Raw genomic sequence first — 20,878 nt, 5'->3', positions numbered from 1 at the left:
TTCCGCGAATGGTTTTCTGTGTCGCCCATTTTTGTGAAAACAGTTGCTTTAACTGCACGCAGTTTCTTAAACAGATAATCAGTTGCCTTATTGGTCAAAATTTCTATGGTTACATAAATGTTAAATTAAAAATCTCATTAAATTTCAAAGTAATCACTATTAATCTATACTTTCCCCATGTAACTTGTAATTTGAATATCACATTTCAAAACGTAATTAACAAAATCCCTGCTGAAAAAAAAAAAAACAGCTTAAACCAGCCTAGGCTGGTTGGCGGATTTTAGCTGGTTGACCAGTCTGCTTTTAGATGGGTTTTGGCCATTTCAGGCTGTTTTCTAGCCATTCCCAGCCTGGTCTTAGCCGGTCGGGCTGGGAGATGACCAGCTAAAACGAGCTTGACCAGCCTAGCCAGGGTGGGAGCCCAGCCAAAACCAGCTATGTCTAGCTTAAACCAGGCTGGGCAAGCTGGTTTTAGTTGGTCATTTTCCAGACTGACCAGCTAAGACCAGGTTGAAAATAGCTGGAAAATAGCCTGGAAATGACCAAAACCACTCAAAAAACAGACTGGTCGACCAGCTAAACCAGCTTAGGTTGGTTTAAGCTGTTTTTTTAGCAGTAAAGTTACATTGCAGTTACATGTATGAGCCCTACCTAAGGAAGGTTTTGATGAAATCCTATGAAGAGTATATGCCTATTACTATTCATATGTATGCTTAATATCAATTAATTAATCAATTAATTAATAAAATTAGTAAGTTAATTCAACAATGAATCTTTATTGTTACTGGAATCTTTATTGAAAAAATTTACTGTTTAAAAATGTTTACTGTTTATCTGACGTGTGTGCTATATATTCATTTATTGAAATGTAGCATAATAGCATGTTCTAACATTACATTCTTTTGCAGTCAATTGTAAATTCAGTTTGCCCTGGTTTTCTTCGTTGAAAAATAAGTGCTCTCGTCTCGGTTCACTGAATTCTCAAAGACAATAACTTGCCTCGACACGTATAATTTTGCTTCCTGTAGCTAGTTTTGATTTCAGTGAAAACGAAAGAAAGCATGACTTTCAGGGTACTTAGCAAAAAGGAAGCCTGCATCCTCTGTCGACTTGTTCCAAAGTAAGTTGTTTTCATAACGTTGTTGCAAGATTATTACATTTGTATTCAATTGCATTTATAATTTCTGTTAGATAGCTACTGTAAGATTATGACCATTTGAGTGATTTAAATTTTTAAAGAAGTTGAGGGACATAGTAAAGTTTGAACTTGGCTGGTAATCTTCAAAATACTTTTTAAAAGGTCATTTCATTCCATTAAAATATTTAAAAACACTGCTTTTTATTTTTTATTTTTTTAGATGAGCACCATCATATCCAGCTTAACCAAAAAACAGAAGAAGAAACTTTGCTCATTGCTAAACAATGCCAAACTCAGCCTGCTGTACAAAGCCAGTGTACATGGCTACAGTACTAGTACATTTAACCAAAAGTGTGATAAGCAGGGTCCAACTGTTGTTGTTGCTTACAATAAGTCTGGTTATGTTTTTGGAGCTTTTACCAGCAAAGATTATGGTCAAACAGGCCAAAACATTGTGGATGACAAAGCTTTTCTCTTCAGTTTTAACGACAAAGAGCTTGAAGAAGATCCTCTGCGTGTGATCAGTGGAAATCCAAAGTTTGCTTTCACTGACAATGGTCCAAACTTCGACTCTTTAATATTTCTTTACAATAGTACAGCCACAGTCAACAGTAATCCAGGAACCTACCAGTTTGATCCACAGCGGATGCATGGCAATGACTTAATCTTGACAGAATGTGAGGTGTACAGAGTGGAAGGTTTGTATTTGTTTGTACTTTAGTTATGGCAGAGCAATGCACTACTTCAACAATGGTTGTGAATTACTTGTACATGTAAATTGGCTTTGAGAATTTGTCATGCTCTGGATTGTATTCTCACTAGGTTGTGGAGGGCTGATGGAGAAACCATGGAGAAATGTGCACTGGGACTCGGAGTGAGTAACAAAAATGCATTGCTTTTTATACATATTTCAAATGTGCTGTGTCAGAGATAGTGGTTTGATGACTAATTAGTAATGCTGTAGTTGTACAAATGATTATCAATATGGCAAAAAGCTTTAGTTAGTACTCTGCTACATAGATCATTTACAGGGAACTTCAGATCATCCAAGATGCAGGTGACCTTTTCTTAAATAAACATTAAAAGAAGATTTTAGCTGAAATATTGGTTCTTAATGATTTATGCAATGCAAGTAAAAAACTACTGATACTTTCTGTAGAAGAAATACCTAGGACTGCTTGTGATAAATTAAAGGTCTCAAGAATGAAATGATCAGTCTGTACAAATAACTGAACATTATTACCTTTAAACCACAGTCTTCGAAAATGGTCTTCAACATGTTCACTATAGTCATGAGTGTTGTGTAACAACATAAATCAAACACTGAGAATCTGCAAAAGTCAATCTTACTTATTCAGCAAAAAAATACTTTAAAAATTCACATTTCAGGAGTGAGGGTAAGTTCATTTTTGAATTATTTGTCATATAAGAAATTTGACCACTATTATAATTGTTAATGTCTTAGGAAAAAGAAGGCACTCTTGAGCTCCATCTCCAGCTGGAAGCCTTCTGTGAGCTCAATTAAACAGGCTCGGATTCTGTTGCTGGGTCCCATTGGTGCTGGAAAATCAAGCTTCTTCAACTCCATCAACTCTGTATTCAAGGGTTACGTGAGCATGCAGGCCAACACTGGCACTGCCGAAACCAGTTTGACTACTCAGGTAGAACTGAATTAATATTATTCCACCTCTGTTTTAGTTAAATATTGGGAGACTTACGGCATAGTGAAACAAGTTTTTTTTTATGCCGCATAGTTCCGTACCTACTACACAAAGCCAGGCAGCAGTGTCAGCCATGTTCCCTTCACTCTGTGTGACACAATGGGTCTGGAGGAGGGTCTGAACTGTGGTTTGGATGTGGATGATTTTGCCAGTATTTTGAAGGGTCACATTCAAGACCGCTACCAGGTGAGACCTTTAGATAAAATGTAAACATTTAAGGTTTCAGGTCAGATAGATATTTTAGTTACAGGGGTTTACATTTTTTAATTCTCTCTAATGTTCTGTGATTAAATTATTTTCATTTTTCTTAGTTCAACCCATCAATGCCTATACAGCCAGACTCGCCATATTTCGTTAAATCTCCTGGCTTGAAGGACAAGATTCACTGTGTGGTGTATGTGATCGACGCCTGCAAAGTGAATCTCCTTTCTGATAAAATCATTGAGAAGTTTGCAGTTTTCCGAAAGAAAACCAACCAGCTGGGTGAGTGACCAATAAAGAAGCAGACTGGGCTGAATTCAATTCAACTCAACAGTATGTTTTTTACTGGGCCAGCCTTTTTAACCAACCAAAAGCCCCTAAAGGAAGAGTTCACCCACAAAACAGGCTGTAAATTAACCTCATGCTCTCCAAAATTGCTTTTTTTTCTTCAGTACAACATCAAAGATTATATTTGCTGACAAAATGTGCAATTATGTGCATGTATACAGTCTTAATAGACTGAAAACAATGTTCACTTTCTAGCACAGACAGATCACTTCACTCATATGATGTCAAAATAGAAGGTACAGGAATTCATTTTGTTTTGCTTCCCGAAGGCCATTACATAGTACTGCAGCAGGTTATCAGGGGTCACAAAGGCTAAAATCTCGGATGCATGGGGAGTCAGTGGCACTTGCTAATATCCTTTTAGATTTGTGATAAAGTGAGCACTACCAATTCTGCCACACAATTTTCCATTTTGGGCAAAGGAAAGGAGTTTGGCTTGGTCACACTATTTACTTTGCGCTAGTCGGCACCAACACACATGGGGAGCTCCAAAAGCTCTGACTAAGTGTGGCAAGGCCATGCTTGAGGAGATATTCAACTTCCTGCCTCGCTATCTCTCGATTTTGGGGATTTACACAATATGGGTGTTGTTTGATGGGAGGATAGTTACCTACATTTATGTCATGTGTGATCATAGAGGTTTTGCCAGGGACATCAGAGAAAAGCATGGGGTATTTGTTAAACAGTTGGGCAAGACATTCCTTTTCATATCTTCTATAGTATAGTCAAATCTGAGACGTCATAGAATTTCACAATGGAGAATGGCTGTATGTTCTTTAGGTATTCCTCAGCTAGTTCTGCTGACCAAGGTGGATGAAGCCTGTCCCTTAGTGGCAGAAGACCTGAAAAATGTCTACCGGAGTCACTACATCAACCAAATGGTATACAAATAAATGCATTTCACATAATATAATTTATACAGCAGTCATTATGCTTTACACTGTTTGTCCACATAATATTTCTGAGTATTTCTGATGTACTGTATATTTTTTGGTGATACTGTAGATGCAAGAGGTTAGCACTCAGCTTGGAGTTTCTCTGTCTGCTGTGGTTCCAGTGAAAAATTATTGCCAAGAACTGGAAATAGACCCTCAAACCGACATACTGCTCCTGAATGGACTTATTCAGATGCTTAGAGCTGCCGAAGGTTTTTTTGATGATTGTTACAATCCAGAGGAGAAGTCTGAGTAGTGTCAACTTGTTAAGTCATTCCTTTCTACATTTATTCATTAAGCAGATGCTTTTATCAACAGCAACTTAGCACTAAAGTAGTTTAACTCAGGTCTATTTTTAGCTAGATGCTTCATTGCTGGATGGGTAAAAATATAACCATTGTAATAGAAAGTGATATAAAAGTATTGCAAGGGTTAGGGTTATGTAGGATGATCCCTGCTGCATTTGTTTTTGCTTCTTTTGGTCTGAAGATGCAAGTTGTTTATTAAGTATTCCCTTACAACTATTGCCCTCTAGGGGTGACAGTAGGCCATTTTGCAATACAGGTAGATGCTGTGTACAGTTTGAACATTGTACGTAAAATCAAAATGAGCCGACAAGTTTGACGTTTAACAAGACAATGTTTTCTGTGTATAATGGGCTCTGAGTAAACATGGTAAAGCTGTTAAGTATGTAACTCAAAGTACAAAGTCCAAGACTGTCTACTAAAGGTACTAATTCTGAATACTAACTTAGAATTAAACTTACAAAAGCTGTTACTGGAGCATTTCAAAAAGTACTTTTGAAACATACCTTTATGGTACTAATATAGAACTTTTAGGTGCAAGCGTTTACCTTTAGAAAAGGTACCACCCCAGAAGCAGGTTTTGTATCTTTATTTCTGAGAGTTTACAGTAAAATGTTCGAGAAGCAATGTGTGCAAGAAAAATGGTGAAACTTGTAAGTAGAATAGCTCACTGTACTTTCTTGTTGATAAGGTCATAAAATTTCATTAAAAATGTATTTGTTCTATTCATTGATGCTCTGTTCCTGTGTGAACAAATTTGTGACGACACGTCTGCAAGAGACATTTCATTTATTAGTCAGGTAGAACTGAAAGTAAAGTACTACTGTTGTAGCTTTGCTTTGAAGAAGAAGAATCTGACAATCTCTTAAAAAGTTGAGCTATATATTTGCATCATCTGTTAAAGGTAAGCTATATGTTTTTTGCAACATATGTTATTGTATGCTGTGTAATTATAGTTTTCATAGCAAACTTTAAAATGTCTTTTACATATTAAAATTGAGATTTTAAAGTTCATGTGATTTGAGGTGTGGGCTATTTGTTAAATGATCTTTTATTTGTAGCACTTATAGTATGTACTGAAATTACTCTAATAAATTAGAACTTTTATTCTTTTCTCTGAAAAGAACCTTTCTATGAAAGGTTCATTCAAAATTAGACTACTTCTAATAGTTCTTATTTGATTACATTTTTAAAAATGTTTATTGAATGATTTCAGATCATCATCATGAGCACCGTCACATCTAGCTTGACTGAACAGCAGAAGAAGAAGCTCTTCACTTTATTCAACCATGCCAAATCCAGCCTGCTTTTCAAAGCCAGCGTGCATGGCTTTGATGCTGCTAGTTTTCACCAAAAGTGTGATAAGCAGGGTCCAACTGTTGTTGTTGCTTACAATAAGTCTGGTTATGTTTTTGGAGCTTTCACCAGCAAAGATTATGGCCAAACTAATCAAAACATTGTGGATGACAAAGCCTTTCTTTTTAGTTTTAATGACAATGAGCTTAAAGAAGATCCTCTGCGTGTGGTCAGCGCAGATCCACAGTTTGCTTTCACTGACAATGGTCCCAACTTCGGCTCTTTAATTTTTCTTCACAATAACACTGCCACAGTCAACAGTAATCCAGGAACCTACCAGTTTGATCCCCAGCGAATGCATGGCAATGATTTAAACCTGACAGAATGTGAGGTGTATAGAGTGGAAGGTTTGTATTTTTTTTTTGCCTTTATCTGATCAGAACATTTTATAAAACATACTGATCTATACCACATGATTAACATGTTTTATTTTGTATTCTCAATAGATTGTGGAGGACGTATGGAAAAACCTTGGAGGGATGTTCAGTGGTACTCTGAGTGAGTCTCATGAATAAAGTCGAATTTGCAGTAAAAAGTTGGTTTCGATTAGACAAAACTAAACATGTGATATCGTAACTCGCTATGAATGTGACCATGTTTGATCATGAGTTTATGATTACCTTAGGGTGTGTTAACAAAAAAGTCTAACAGTACAATGATCCACAAGATATTAATTTAATTCAACAGTGCATTCAAATTTAGAGCCTACAGAGTCAAGAATTCATTTGTAATTCTAAATCTAATTTGTGTGTGCACTTTCTGGCTTGGGGAATAGACCAATTATAATTTCATCCCACTGGTTATCCAACATTTACCATGTTATTTATCATACATTTATGATTTCAATACAACACGGCGCCAAAAAGACCATAAAAGCATAATAAAACATTGTGACAGTAATCCACATAACCTTTGCCCATATATTTCAGTTTTTCTGAAGTTAAACTTTGTTTAATGAACAGTGTTGAACCAGTTATTTTAAAAGAAACAAGTAAATGATTGATTTACTACAAACTAAATATATTTTGTTACAAAACTGCTGACAGAAAAAAATGAGACGTGCAACGTGATTCCTGAAATACTGTCAGAATCTTACATTCATTCATTTTCTTTTGGCTTAGTCCCTACTTATCAGGAATTGCCACAGCAAAATAAACCACCAGCTATTTTGGCTTTTGCTTTATTCAATTCAATTCATGTTTATATAGCGCTTTTACAATGTAGATTGTGTCAAAGCAGCTTAACATAGAAGTTCTAGTTGTAATGAGGAGCCTGACATGGAGGGATCCATTTGCAGTATTTAATAGACACAGTTCAATTACAATCATACAATCTCACATCAACAGTATGCAATAATGGTCGAAGGGCTGGCGGCTGACAGACACAGGGTGATATAACAGGCATGGATCAGTGGCAGGCGGCGTGGTTCAGAGTCCAGATATCAGGCGTGGGTCCAGGGCAGGCAGCGTGGGTTAGAGTCCAGATACAAGCAAGGTTAGGGGCAGGCAGAAGGCAACTCAGAGTCAGAGACAGTCCAGGGTAATACACAGGAGATCAGGCAAGGGAATAACACTCAGATGTTAGCCGTGGCAGAACAAGACTTCGCACTGAACTGGTGTTTGAGCGTGGCTTATAACAGGTAGCGTGGCTCGTTAGCGGGATTGATAACAGGTGTGTGCGCAATCAGTTTAGGTGGATGATGTAATGCTAAAAGTCCGGAGATGGTGGCCTCTGCTGGCCAGCGAGGGGAATGACTGGGACCGAGTCGATGACAGAGCCCCCCTCCAACAAACGGCTCCTGAAGTGAGAAGAATCGCGATGCCAGAGTCTTCCACGGGGGCGAGGGGCCAGCATTTCCGGATGCTGCAAGTGGAACTCATTCAACAGAGTTGGGTTGAGAATATCCTTACGGTTGATCCAAGATCTCTCTTCCGGGCCGTACCCCTCCCAATCGATGAGGTACTGTAGCTGTCCGCCCCGGCGTCTGGATCTCAGGATCTCGTGGATCTGATAAGCCTCTTCTCCATCGATCATGATAGGTGGGGGACCCTGTTCATCGGTTGCCACCTCCCTATCCAGCTATACTGGACCTACAGCAGGCTTGAGCAGGGAGACATGGAATGTAGGAGAGATACGGTAGTGGTTAGGCAAGGTCAGTCGGAAGGACACAGGAGAAATTTGTCTTTCTATTTGAAAAGGACCAACGTACCTGGGGCTGAGTTTCTTGCAGAGGAGTCTAAGGCGGAGGTCTCGGGTTGATAGCCAAACCCACTGTCCTGGGGAGTACGTGGGACCAGGACATTGCAGTAAATCAGCGGGGCGATGATGGGAGTGTTTGTTCAATTGGCAAGGGAAACAGTTGTTAACCACATTGATCGTATCCTTGTTAATGGAAGGCCACAAGTATTGGTTCTGGATCAAGTGACGCGTGGCCGTAATTCCAAGATGCCTGGAACTGGGGTTATTATGGGTCTCTGTGATGAATTCCTCTCTTAAAGACAGGGAAACAAAGACACTATTTTCAGGGCACTCCGGAGGTGTGGGGTTTTGGGATGACGCTTGGATGATTTTAGTCTTCGTCTGAGAAAGAGGAAAAATTCTCCTACGAGGGGTTGTTGTACCAGGCGATAATTCAGTAGAGCAATCATACTCACGGTGAGGAGCATGTTTAGTGGCTTCTTTCTTGTTAAGTGCCTCGGCAAGATCCTTGTGTACTTTGGGGATTGGACTCATTTCAGAATCATCGGGACAGACAACTATCTTGTTGATCTTGACAGGAACAATAGTTTAAGCATTTTCCAAGGCAATCATTACTCCACTTAATAATGTCACCGGTCTTCCAAGAAATTTGGGGTTCATGAGCTTGCAACCAGGGTAACCCAAGGATAGCGTGTTGGGGAGCACTGGTAACCAGAAACGATCATTTCTCTTCATGGCGAGAGCCTGTTTGAACAGAGAGTGGCAGAGTTGGGAAATTAATGTTTCCTTCCCACAGGGGACGTCCTTCTATCGTAGTAATGGCTAGTGGAGAATCACAAGTGGTTAGAGGGATGGAGTGGTTTCTGGCAAACGTGTGATCAATAAAGTTGCCAGCGGCTCCTGAATCGACCATGGCTAGTGTCTGAATTGTTATATTTCCATAATTCAGACAGATGGGTATATTCAAGGTATGACTGGATTTGAAGAATACAGAAGTAGCACTCACCGGGAACGTCTTGAGGGGTGGCTTATTGGGGCATTGGAACTTGGTATGACCCAAAAGACCGCAATACAGGCACAAGTTATTCTTTAGTCTTCTCTCTCGTTCAGCTTTAGATAACTGAGTTCTACCTAATTTCATGGGCTCAATAGGGCATGGAGTTGTGGAATTCGAGGGTTACAGGACAAGGGGGAACAGAATAAAATTGTCTTCGTGAATGAAGTAAATTGTCCAACCTGATGGAGAGTTCGATGAGCTGATCCAGTGACTTTCCTTCATCTCGACATGCCATCTCCGTTTGCAATTCAGAATTCAGGGCTTTTCGGTAAAGGGTTTTCAGGGGATCATCAGCCCAGCCAGTTTGTTCAGCTAGCGTACGAAACTGTAGAGCGAACTTGGCTGCAGGTTGATCTCTCTGTTGGATACATAAAAGCTCTTCACCAGCATTAATACCTCCTTCAGGATGGTCGAAGACAACAACAGGTGTGTGCACAATCAGTTTAAATGGATGATGTAATGCTTAAAATCCGGAGATGTAAAGTCCAGTTAAAGTTCAGTTTAGTTTAGTTCAGTGTGGTTAAAATTTTACTGTTGAAAGTTCAAGCATTGAAGAGCAAATCTAGCGATGTGCAGCTCCACAAGTCCCGATCCAAGCAAGCTAGTGGCTACAGTGGCGAGAAAAAAAACACCAATTGAGGAAGGGAAAAAACTCAAAAGAAACCAAGCTCTGTTAAGCACAACCATTTTTTTTCTGGCCAAAATTCCTGTGTGGAGCTGCAGACTAGGCGCCGAGAGCTAGAGAAGCTGGATGTCCATTGTGGAGAACTGGGTCACCGGCTGGCCCACAGGATCAATACGGTAATTCGTTTTTCACTGTGGTCTTATGCACTCCATTCCTCCATGACTACCACAGCCTCAGCTCAGGATACGGCCTGGTCCAGTATTGTGGATACCTTGGCATAATTTCTTGACAGGTCTTGGATCGCATCTAGGGTGCTGTATAGTCTGTAGGGGCCCCAGGATGAGTATCCCCAGGTGAAAATAGAGAATAACGAAAATGATTAGCGTAGATGCTGCTCATGTGTATTTAAACGAGATACAAAATTTACAAATGCACTCATATGCTATGGCTAATTTTGCTTTGCCCAATTCACTTATAGTGCATATCTTTGGGCTTTATAGGAAAAACCGGAACGAAACACACTCAAACACGGAGAGAACATGCAAACTCCACACAGAAATGCCAACTGGCCCAGTCATGTTACTGTGTTTTAAAGTTGCATTGTAAAAATGAATATATAGATTTTACAGTAAAAACATACATACAATTAGGTAAATTCATACTGTACAGCAAGATAAATGGTGCTGTAAATGTAAATACAGTATTTTCGAAGTTACTGTAGATTTTACAGGAAATCGTTAAAAGTTAACCCATGCTTGATAAATCTGAAAGAGTTTTATTGCCAGGTATGTTCGCACATATGAGGAATTTGTTTTCGTGACAGAGCTTCTAGCGCAACAGAATTACAAAGACAGGACAAAAAAAAAACAGATAATAAATATATAAAAAGCATTAAGTAGTGAATGCAAATATACAAATAGACAAGTGTAGAGCTAAATTACTATGTACAATGTTATATGTGTAGCTGTTATGTGAAATAAACAGGGTTTTCAGCTCAGTTGAATGTTAATGTCTTTTAGGATATTTTTAATATGGGAAATGTTTTCTGTAAAAAAAATTCAGGAGAAGGAAGGCACTCTTGAGCACCATCCCTAATTGGAAGCCTTCTGTGAGCTCAGTTAAACAGGCTCGTATTCTGCTGGTGGGTCCTGTTGGTGCTGGAAAATCAAGCTTCTTCAACTCCATCAACTCTGTATTCAAGGGTTATGTGAGCATGCAGGCCAACACAGGCACTGCTGGAACCAGTTTGACTACTCAGGTATAAAGAAACCTGATGAATTATGATGTGATGTATTTCTGTATTGGAAATAATGAAGGTAAATATTTTCCATGTAGTTTCGTACCTACTGCATAAAGCCAAGCTACCTTGTCCGCCATGTTCCCTTCACTTTGTGTGACACCATGGGTTTGGAGGAGGGTGTGAACACTGGTCTGCATGTAGACGATATTGCCAGTATTCTGAATGGTCACATTCAAGACCGCTATCAGGTGAGAATTTGTTAATCTGTGTAAAATGTATAGTGGTCCAAATGGACCTCCATTTTATTTGTCAATATAAATGTACAAAAGTGATTTCATATACAGTGCTCAGTATTTGAAGTGGATCATCACCTTTCATCAAAGTAGACCTAAAACTATTAAACAACGACAATTTTGTTAAACATTTTTGATTTTCATCAAATGTTGACTGCTGTAGATTGTAGAAGTGTCTACTTAAATTTGTTCATGCTGATTTGTAATGAACTTTAATTTATTGATAACTTCTTGCTGACAGATGGGTAAAATCTAGTGATTTGTAGGCAAAGTATAAATGATGAGTTCTCTATTATTAGTTCTCTGGTGTCATTGAAGGGTATTTTAGTGCATATATTCTGTTTTCTGTTTTAATACATAAAACCCCTTTTTGTCTTTGACTCAAGCTGATAAAGCCAGGAAAATCAATGTTAGATGTTGTCTTCACTGTAAATTTAAGAATAATCATAAAACAATTATTGAATACTTGCATAGTTTCCTCTGGGTCTCTACAGAAGATACAGTCTGTACATAAAATGTGTGGATACTGATTTAATGCTTGTTCGTTTTTCTTAGTTTAACCCAGCGATGCCTATACAGCCAGACTCTCCTTATTTCCATAAAGCTCCTGGCTTGAAGGACAAGATTCACTGTGTGGTGTATGTGATCGACACCTGCAAATTTAAGCTCATTGCTGATGTGATCATTGATAAATTTGCAATTTTTCGGAGGAAAGCCAACCAGCTGGGTGAGTGATCCATTATATATATTTTTAAGGTTTATGAAATGTTTTGTACCAGTTACTATTAAGCTACACTATACACTTTAATTGCATCTATGGTGTTGATCTGCTTATCAGGAATTCCTCAGTTGGTTCTGTTGACTAAGGTGGATGAAGCCTGCCCCTTAGTGGCAGAAGACCTGAAAAATATCTACCAGAGTCACTACATACAGAGAATCGTAGGATCTCATTCATCTTTAAATCTTGTTTGTGGTTTAATTTTCAGTTGATTTGTAGTTAGAGTAATTCTCTGCTTCATTTTATTATGTTTTGTGACAGATGCAGGAGGTTAGCACTCGGCTTGGAGTTTCTCTGTCTGCTGTGGTCCCAGTGAAAAACTACTATCAAGAACTGGAAGTAGACCCTCAAACTGACATACTGCTCCTGAGTGCTCTTATTCAGATGCTCAGAGCTGCTGAAGGATATTTTGATAATTTCAACAGTGTGGAGGAAAGGTCTGTTTAGAGCTCAGTCTCTCTTTTTTATTGTGTGACCTGAAGCTTTTACAAGTGTTGATTCATCTATACCAGGGGTGTCCAAACTCTACCCTGGAGGGCCAGTGTCCTGCAGATTTTAGCTCCAACTCGCCTCAACACAGCTGCAAGAATTCCAGGTGTGTCTGATTGGGGTTGGAACTAAACTTTGTAGGACACCGGTCACCGGCCCTCCATGACCGATGCTGCGTCCCAATTCCCATGCTTATACTACGGTCTAAAAGTATGTTCTTTTTTGTGAAGGAAAATACATACTTTTGAGTGTGCAACAGAAGAGTATGCAAGCTTTAGCACATACTGTACTACTTCCTCATTAACAGACCGTTGTGTTGCTTAATTATGAGCCTTGTCAATCATCCACACATTATCTACATTTTTGTCATATTTAATTTCCTACCTTACTGGAGAAGCAGCAGCAGGTTAAACTATGCAGTCTTTCTTGCAGAGAAATCTCCTCAGGTCTTTGAATAATTATGCATACAGACTTTAATGTGCAAACACGTCTTTATATAAGTTCAGCATTGTTGTTGCAGATAAAATATAACACTGAAAACACTATTTAAATATTTTCCAGTTTGCTAGATATTAATTAACAGTCATACAAACATCTCTACCGAAGCCTCTATACTTGACGGCGTGTTTTTTATTTAGACTTTTCACCCATGTTTGTAGTTCTAATCAAATTCACGTCCAACACGCAATGTACCGTGGGCAATATCAGGTTAGAGCAATGGTTCTCAAAGTGGGGGTCGGGACCCCCCGAGGGGTCGCGGGACAATGAAGGGGGGTCACCTGGTGATTTCGAAATATTTATTTATTTTTATTAAACCATAAGAATTACCATATTTTATCCATAACCTACTGAAGAGAAAAAATATTCGTTTATACCATGTAGTTACTATAGTAACTTATAGTTACTACTTCTATTGGATTGCAACCCCTGGGGTAATTACATTATATTAAAGACACAGCAATAGTGTCAGATGCAGTAGATTTCATAACACCTGGTAAAACTTTGTTCCCCTTTTTACAGCTCTCACACATTAAAAAAATAAATAAAAGAAGAATAGACTTGGGTCCATTGGTGTGTGTGCTCCATTGCATGCAAGGTTTCTGTATTTATAACCACCTCAGAATATATTGGGGGTCGCGACTTACTGGCATTGTCCTTTTGGGGGTCGCGGCCTGAAAAGTTTGGGAACCCCTGGGTTAGAGTATGGAATCTTCTTAAAAAATTTAGTAAATAGTAAACCATCTGGGAACCTTTAACATACTCTTTTCACACTACAATTTGGGATATACTAATTCTATTTTCAAATACTATTTAGGACAAATAGTATGCAAATTGGGACACAGCATGTGTTTGGGCATCCCTGGCCTATACAAAAATGATCATTTATAATCACAGAGGGAAAAGAAACATGTCATACCTTAAAAGTTAATACCATCTATTTGGTTCAAAATATACACCAGTATTTAGCCAATTTTTTCTAACTATTTGTGGCCTAAAACTGTCTGTGAAATCAGTCCATAATATAATGGATGAATCATGACAAGCTGAGATGCATAAGCAAGATCACTCAGGATTATGGTTACCTATGGGGTTTATATTAAAAGGTTAATTATTTCAGGTTTCTTCTGTTTCATTGCTGATGACAAATAATAAATAAAAAATAAGTGAATTTTCAAGATTTAGAAATAAAGACTCAAAGGAAATTTTTGTCATGTCATCTTTATTGTTGACCATCATACAACTGTAGAAAAAAGCAAACACATTTATGCATTTACAATGTATTGTGCCAGTTAAGTATGGATGACATCTGTGACTGTGACCTGACCACTCACCAGACCCGCTCGAGTTTCATCTCTAGCAGTTTTCTGTTACACGAAAATAAGCTAATCAACAGTAGCCAATCACGTCAAAGCATATTTTGAAGAACAGAATTACCACCCAATCAAATTTTAGCATCGATCAGGTAGCAGTTAGTGAAGGTGGGACCTGCTGTGACCTCAGTTTTGCGTTATACTGTCTTGCTCAATGGTCTTGCTGCAGTGACAGTGAACGCGAGGGATATGAAGTAGGATGTGAAAACAATTTACTATAAAAACTTCAATGAACATTACAAGGTATGTTGAAAGAAATAACAGCTTCCTGAAGTGTTTCGCGTTTCAACAACACGCGACGTCAATACAGCTACTCTGCGAAGTGTGAACTACTGGAACACGTCCCATTTACACATAACGTTACCTGGTTTCCCAAAAACATCACTAGAAAACTTTAGGTAGTCTCTATGTGTTAGGGTGCTTTAAAAGAACCGTATTCATCGCATCGATCCCCGAAAATGCAGACGTTTTGAAAATCTTTTCATTCCCAGTGTTTACAAGATTTGCAATGTCCTCTGGTCTGAGAGCGTAACGTTGGTGTTCTCATTACGAGTGCTCTCATTAAATTCTTCTCCACGATTAGACGCTACGCACTTCTCCATTTCATACTTTGGTTGCTCTTGCTTCTCGATGGGCCCAGGAGAACCGTCTGGTGACCCAGCTGGACTGGGGGTTATTATTGGGGCTCCAGGCAGAATCAGTCTGTGAGGAGCTCTGTTGGCCGCTGGCAGCTGTCTTGAATGAGTCCAGGGTTTTTTTGAGCCATGTGTTTTTAGCAGCTTGAAGTTCAGTCATCAGAACTGCTTTTTGGTGCTCCAGCTCCTTGGGACACCAAGATGGTAAACAAGTTAGCAAAATGGGAAATCTAATTATTAGCCCAAAAATCTAAGAGAAAACACTTAAGCAATCTGTATTAATTAACTTCAGCTTAGTAATGTTTGTAAACTGTGTAATAAATATAATAAAAAAATAAAAAGGAAAAATAAAATTAAAATGCTGACTGATGATATTTAACATTTTAATTAATTTCTATATTTACAGTTACTACTTTTAAAGTAATGTTATTCATAATAATACAAATCATGATTTAAAGAATGTATTAAAAACTCTACCAAATAGAACCTTATTGTAAAATAAACCCAATAAATATATAAATGACATTTTTTACACTTCCGGTCAAAAGTTTGATGTCAGTATGATTTTTAAATGTTTTAAAATAAGCTTCTGCTGCTCACCAAAGCTGCATTTATTTCCTCAAAAGTACAGTACAAATGGTAAAATTGTAAAACGTTATAGCACTATAAAATAAGTGTTCAAAAGTAGTTTAATTTAATAATTTATTTCAGTCATTTTAATGATGAATTTTCAGCTTCATTACTTCAGCCTTCAGAGTCACATGATCATTCAGAAATCACTCTAATATTAATTATTAATATTAAAATTATTAATGGTAATAGTAATAAAAGCAATAACGACTTAAGTAATAATTTCATTTGAAAATAGATAAAATTAGCTGGTTTACTCAGCTGTGGCGACCCCGGATTAATAAAGGGACTAAGCTGAAAAGAAAATAAATGAATGAACTACATAAAATAAGAAAGCAGTTATTTAATTTTTTAAAATAAATACTTAACATTTTTTTTACACTTAATAAATGTCACCTTGATGAACAGTATAATTTTCTTTAAAAAAAACAGTAAAAAATGACCCCAAGCTTTTGACCAGTAGTGTTTATTTTAAAATTTATTTGTTTTTGTTTGTTTACTTTTACACACACACACACACACTAGCCATTATGGCTAATACTAAAATCTATTTAAATAAAACTTAAATAATGAATAAATTGATAATGACAATATAAAAATTTATTCTGGCATACACATTCCCACGTCTTTTGTCTTACCTGGATTTTACATTTGGACTCCACCATCTGTAGCTTTGTTTGTGCCAGCTCTTTCTCTAGCTCTTTGACCTGTTCTCTGAGAGAGGTCTTTGCTTCATCCTGAGCAGATCTGTCTTCACTCTCGGAGCAGCTTTCAATCGACCCATCCACACTGAAGATGCGACTGCACCTCTCACACTCCTGGAGCTTACTCTAAAATAATAACACACATCATAAATGCGACAAGAAACATACTCAAGTAAGAATGGAGGTTTTGTGATCAGTTTACGTCTTACCTTGATAAAAGCGAGATTCTTGTCTGCTTCTTCTTTCTGGTTTTCAAGTTTAGTGTTCAGCTGTGAGCAAATCTAAAGGAGGCAAAAAAAAAAGAGCTGAACGCTGACACCAAATGGAAGATTGTTTATTGAAAGAGTGGAGTGATAATCATGGATGGAGTGATATGTTATCATTTGAGATAGACCAGAAAAATTCTCCCATCTTCCCATGATAATAACAATAAAACCTACAATCTAGAAGTGGTATGATCAAGGTCTTGTGCCATAAATAATTTTCCACAGCTGCACGTGTGATAGTTTTATGTGTATAAGCCTGTTTACGAACAAAGAAATGTAAATATACTTTTACTCTAAATCACTGGTGTCAAAGCCAGTTCCTGGAGAGGGGCAGCTCTGCACAGTTTAGTTCCAACCCTGCTTCAACACACTTAAGCCGCAGTCACACTGTACTTTTCTCCCCATAGACTGACATTTATACGCATGTAATTGCGACAGACCGGAAACGCAAGCTCGTGCAACAAATGTCGCAATTCGCAACGCTGCAAAGTTCAAGCTTGGTGAACTCTGAACTGCGAAATTGCATCACGTGACTGCATAAGACTAATCGAAGATCAAAACTCTTTTCGCAGTGCCGTACGGCAGAATTTTGCATGCTAAAACACTAGTATGACCATGACATTACCTGTAGATTTTAAACAAACCTGAAGAACTCAAGCTGCGGTCACACTAGAGTTTGTGCGTGCGAAATTCTGTTGTACGGCACTGCAAAAGGGGCAGGATTAAACAAAATTATTAGATATTTAAAAAAGCGAGCGATTGGTCAATATTTTAAATTTCTGGCCCAAGAGGTCATATTTTTAATTTTGATCCTCAATTGGTCTCATGCAGTCAAGTGATGCGATTTCACAGGTCAGAGTTCACCAAGCTTGAACTTTGCAATGCAGCAAATTGCGATTCTGTCTGAGGCATTTGTGTGCGTATGAATGGAAGTCTATGTGGAGAAAAGTCCAGGGTGACCGCAGCTTTATTTAGTTTAATCAGGTGTGTTTAATTAGGGTTGAAACTAAACTGTGCAGTGCTGCCATCCTCCAGGAACTGGCTTTGACACCTGTGCTCTAAATTCACTTCATAAGTGACCATCAGTAAGCTCTTTACACCATATAGCAGAGGTCACCAACCCTGTTCTTGAAGAGCTACCTTCCTGCACAATTTAGCTCCAACACTGATCAAACACACCTGAAGCAGCATTTGATAATTACAGACAGGTGTGTTTGGTCAGGATTGCAACTGAAATCTGCAGGAAGGTAGCTCTCCAGGGACAGGGTTGGTAGCCTCTGACATACAATAACATTATGAAGTATTTGTTTAAAATGAATAATAATTTGTCACCAGACATGGTTTCTGATCACAAAATAAGGATAAAATTATATTATATTATATTCTATACAGGTGTAAGGGCTATGTTGACTAGCCTTGCATTACCACAACTGTGGGGTTTTATTATGCTCTTGTTTGATTAATTTAAGCATCTCTATCTTTTTTTTTACTCTATACACTGCAATAGCTGAATGAATTTACATTTGTAATGCATATGAGGAGTTTAACAAATTGGTTAAAATGGAAAAGTTGGATAATTGGATAATTCTTCTCTCTAAATATGCAGGACTTTTATCTCTCAGGAGATACATAAGAATTATCATCCGCTATTATTATCTCAATAAATGCCAGAAAATATTGTGATATTTTTTTAAGTCCATACCGTCCATCCCTACTGTAGTTGTAAGTGAATGTTTACCTGCTTGTAGTCGGCGATGATGCTGTTTGATCTCTTAATGTCGGATTCTGCTTTGTCCAGCTCTTTCCTGAACATCTCTTTGAGCTGTGGAGCACATCAGTGATTCAGACAATGAGAGATTCTCCTTCAAATACTTTTCTGACACTTCAATGATGTTCAAGCTCACCTGTGAAGCCTCCTCCTCTTTTCCTCGCTTCTCCTCCTCTGTTACCACAAGAAGCTGTTTGACTTTTGAAAGCTCCTTGGTCAATTCATCCACTTGGTCCTCGGTCTGTAAATATACAGCGCGTCTGTAAACATTCACAGCAAATCAAACTGAAAATGAAACGGTTGCACTTGACATGCATGACAATTTGGCAGACCTGATCTAAAGCATTCCTCAATGCAATCTTGCTTGTTACAAGTTTTTGTGCAAGGTCGTCGTTCTCCTGCTCCAGACGCAAACTGGTCTCCTGCAGCTTGCGGTTTTCTCTCTGGAATGAAAACACTTTTTTTCATTTCACAAATCTATGTGTGACACGATGGAGTTCACAAAGTGTGAAAGTTGAAAAGAGTTGTGTGTTGCAGAGGAAGACAGAAATGCTTTGTTTTGGCAGGGTGTGTTCTCTTACCTCATATTTGTCAAGTGGATCTTCTGGTTGTTCTTGGTTATCTCTTAATTTTTGCTTTTTAGATGGCACCTGTCAAAGTATTCAAAGAAATCATTATAGATCAAGGTGTGCAAAATATGCAAGGAATGTATACTGTAACATTTTATTTGTATTGATTATATTTAGTTTGACATTAGCATCAGTACAATTGTATTATTTATAATTATTTTATTAAATATTTAAATCAGTAAGCACTAAAACATGCTCAAAAATTTATTTGTGATACTATTAGCAATCATGCCAGATATAGCGGACTTTTCCAGCCCAAAAGCTGTCCAAAACCTGCTCAAATGCACAAAAAATGGCCAAAATATTGAATGAATCTTTTAATTAATTTTAAAATGATCAAAAATTACTTTAACCTAGTTGCTTTAACTGTCAGAAATGTAACCATACAACAACAAACACCAGCAGTCACAGAACCACAACAAAACCGCATTACATTGAAACATTACCCCCTCTCACCCACACATGGGGTGTAAATTTGTCCTATTTGGCGTTTTAAATTCTTTTGAACATAATTGGTTGCTGCTTGTCAAGCAGACAACGCTTTATGTTCGTTCTTGATGTCAATTGCGGAAAAAAAGATCGATAAGTGTCATGATAATCTGCTTTGATTTTAACTGCAGGCGCTGCATGATGCGCGTGCACATGAATGGGAGCTGGATTTGTCCAAAGAGTCAGATTTTGATACAACTTTTCTTCTCATCTTGTGGATGGACCCATGCGATTTGTGCTATGCATTGGTCACTAAATGGAGTAGGAGCACACAGTTATGTTTTGTTAAATAAGTTGCATATAAAATTTACGTTTCAAAACCACCCAAATTTTGTCAACCCGCCAATTTCGTTTTTTTTTTTTTCAATTTTTTTTTACATTAAATCAAATTCAAAACTGCTCCATCTGGCAACACTGTTAGCATTTCCTTTTTCAGTTACTTTTTATTTTATATACAGTCAAGCCTGAAATTATTCATACCCCTGGCAAATTCTAATTTAAAAGATTGTGTGTGTGTGTGTGTGTGTGTGTGTGTCTGTATATATATATATATAAATATATATATATATATATATATATATATATATATATATATATATATATATATATATATATATATACATATATGTTTGATATGTTTATATCCGTGTGTGTGTGTCTGAAGTAAACATTTATTAATACATAAAAATTATTTGTACTAATTAAATCAATATTATTATTATTTGTTTACAATTCTATCACATAGATATACATATAGAGTTGAGATATATTCTCATATTGTGGATATTTAAGTATCTGAATCATAAAAGCTCAATAATGTGCTAAAAATCGGAATAGTTGTAGCATCAAATTAAACACGCTGTCACACTACACCATTAAAACATTCCCAACATGCCAGTTATAAATCAACATGTGATAAACATGGGTTCAAAGTGTGTTGATTCTGAACTTACCACTTGTTTTGGCAGAGACTCCACTACCAGACTCGCCAGGATCTCCTCCTCAGACATCTGGTCAATAATATGGGAATCATAGGCCACAGCGATAGACACTTCTTCCATCATTTTGGCAGGTGAGCAGAGCACAAGTGATCTCGAAATACAGCTTAGGCGACTAGAGAAATGACAACAGGTTTGACAGGCAGCAGTCTATAACTGCCTGCCGTAATGCAAACCCTGCCCTGACTCAGGGAGGAGTTTCA

General features: G+C 37.7%; 3 protein-coding genes across 3 annotated transcripts; 2 read left to right on the top strand and 1 right to left on the bottom strand.

The window, feature by feature from the left end:
• The first annotated feature begins 1,075 nt into the window (after positions 1 to 1,075).
• On the top strand, positions 1,076 to 5,377 carry ifi44c2 (interferon induced protein 44c2). Its single transcript, NM_001077169.2, has 8 exons — positions 1,076 to 1,120; positions 1,359 to 1,836; positions 1,961 to 2,012; positions 2,604 to 2,799; positions 2,893 to 3,045; positions 3,171 to 3,342; positions 4,189 to 4,289; positions 4,414 to 5,377. The coding sequence occupies exons 2-8, from the start codon at positions 1,359 to 1,361 to the stop codon at positions 4,597 to 4,599; spliced, it is 1,338 nt and encodes a 445-aa protein (NP_001070637.2). The 5' UTR covers positions 1,076 to 1,120; the 3' UTR covers positions 4,600 to 5,377.
• A 126-nt stretch (positions 5,378 to 5,503) lies between these two features.
• ifi44c1 (interferon induced protein 44c1) lies at positions 5,504 to 14,388 on the top strand. Its single transcript, NM_001128728.1, has 8 exons — positions 5,504 to 5,552; positions 5,865 to 6,351; positions 6,451 to 6,502; positions 10,948 to 11,143; positions 11,221 to 11,373; positions 11,974 to 12,145; positions 12,257 to 12,357; positions 12,458 to 14,388. The coding sequence occupies exons 2-8, from the start codon at positions 5,874 to 5,876 to the stop codon at positions 12,641 to 12,643; spliced, it is 1,338 nt and encodes a 445-aa protein (NP_001122200.1). The 5' UTR covers positions 5,504 to 5,552; positions 5,865 to 5,873; the 3' UTR covers positions 12,644 to 14,388.
• Positions 14,389 to 20,803, bottom strand: rabgap1l2 (RAB GTPase activating protein 1-like 2). The gene is made up of 8 exons (XM_689000.10): positions 20,631 to 20,803; positions 19,141 to 19,209; positions 18,892 to 19,002; positions 18,696 to 18,800; positions 18,530 to 18,613; positions 16,735 to 16,806; positions 16,460 to 16,651; positions 14,389 to 15,378 (listed from the first exon to the last, which is right to left on the bottom strand). Exons 1-8 carry the CDS (start codon positions 20,739 to 20,741, stop codon positions 15,160 to 15,162), a joined length of 963 nt encoding a protein of 320 aa, XP_694092.1. The 5' UTR covers positions 20,742 to 20,803; the 3' UTR covers positions 14,389 to 15,159.
• Positions 20,804 to 20,878: the final 75 nt, after the last annotated feature.

Source organism: Danio rerio, chromosome 2, assembly GCF_049306965.1.
Source record: "Danio rerio strain Tuebingen ecotype United States chromosome 2, GRCz12tu, whole genome shotgun sequence".
Taxonomy (NCBI): Eukaryota; Metazoa; Chordata; class Actinopteri; order Cypriniformes; family Danionidae; genus Danio; species Danio rerio.
Note: the sequence above shows the minus strand (reverse complement) of the source record. Positions and strands in the feature narration are given on the sequence as shown.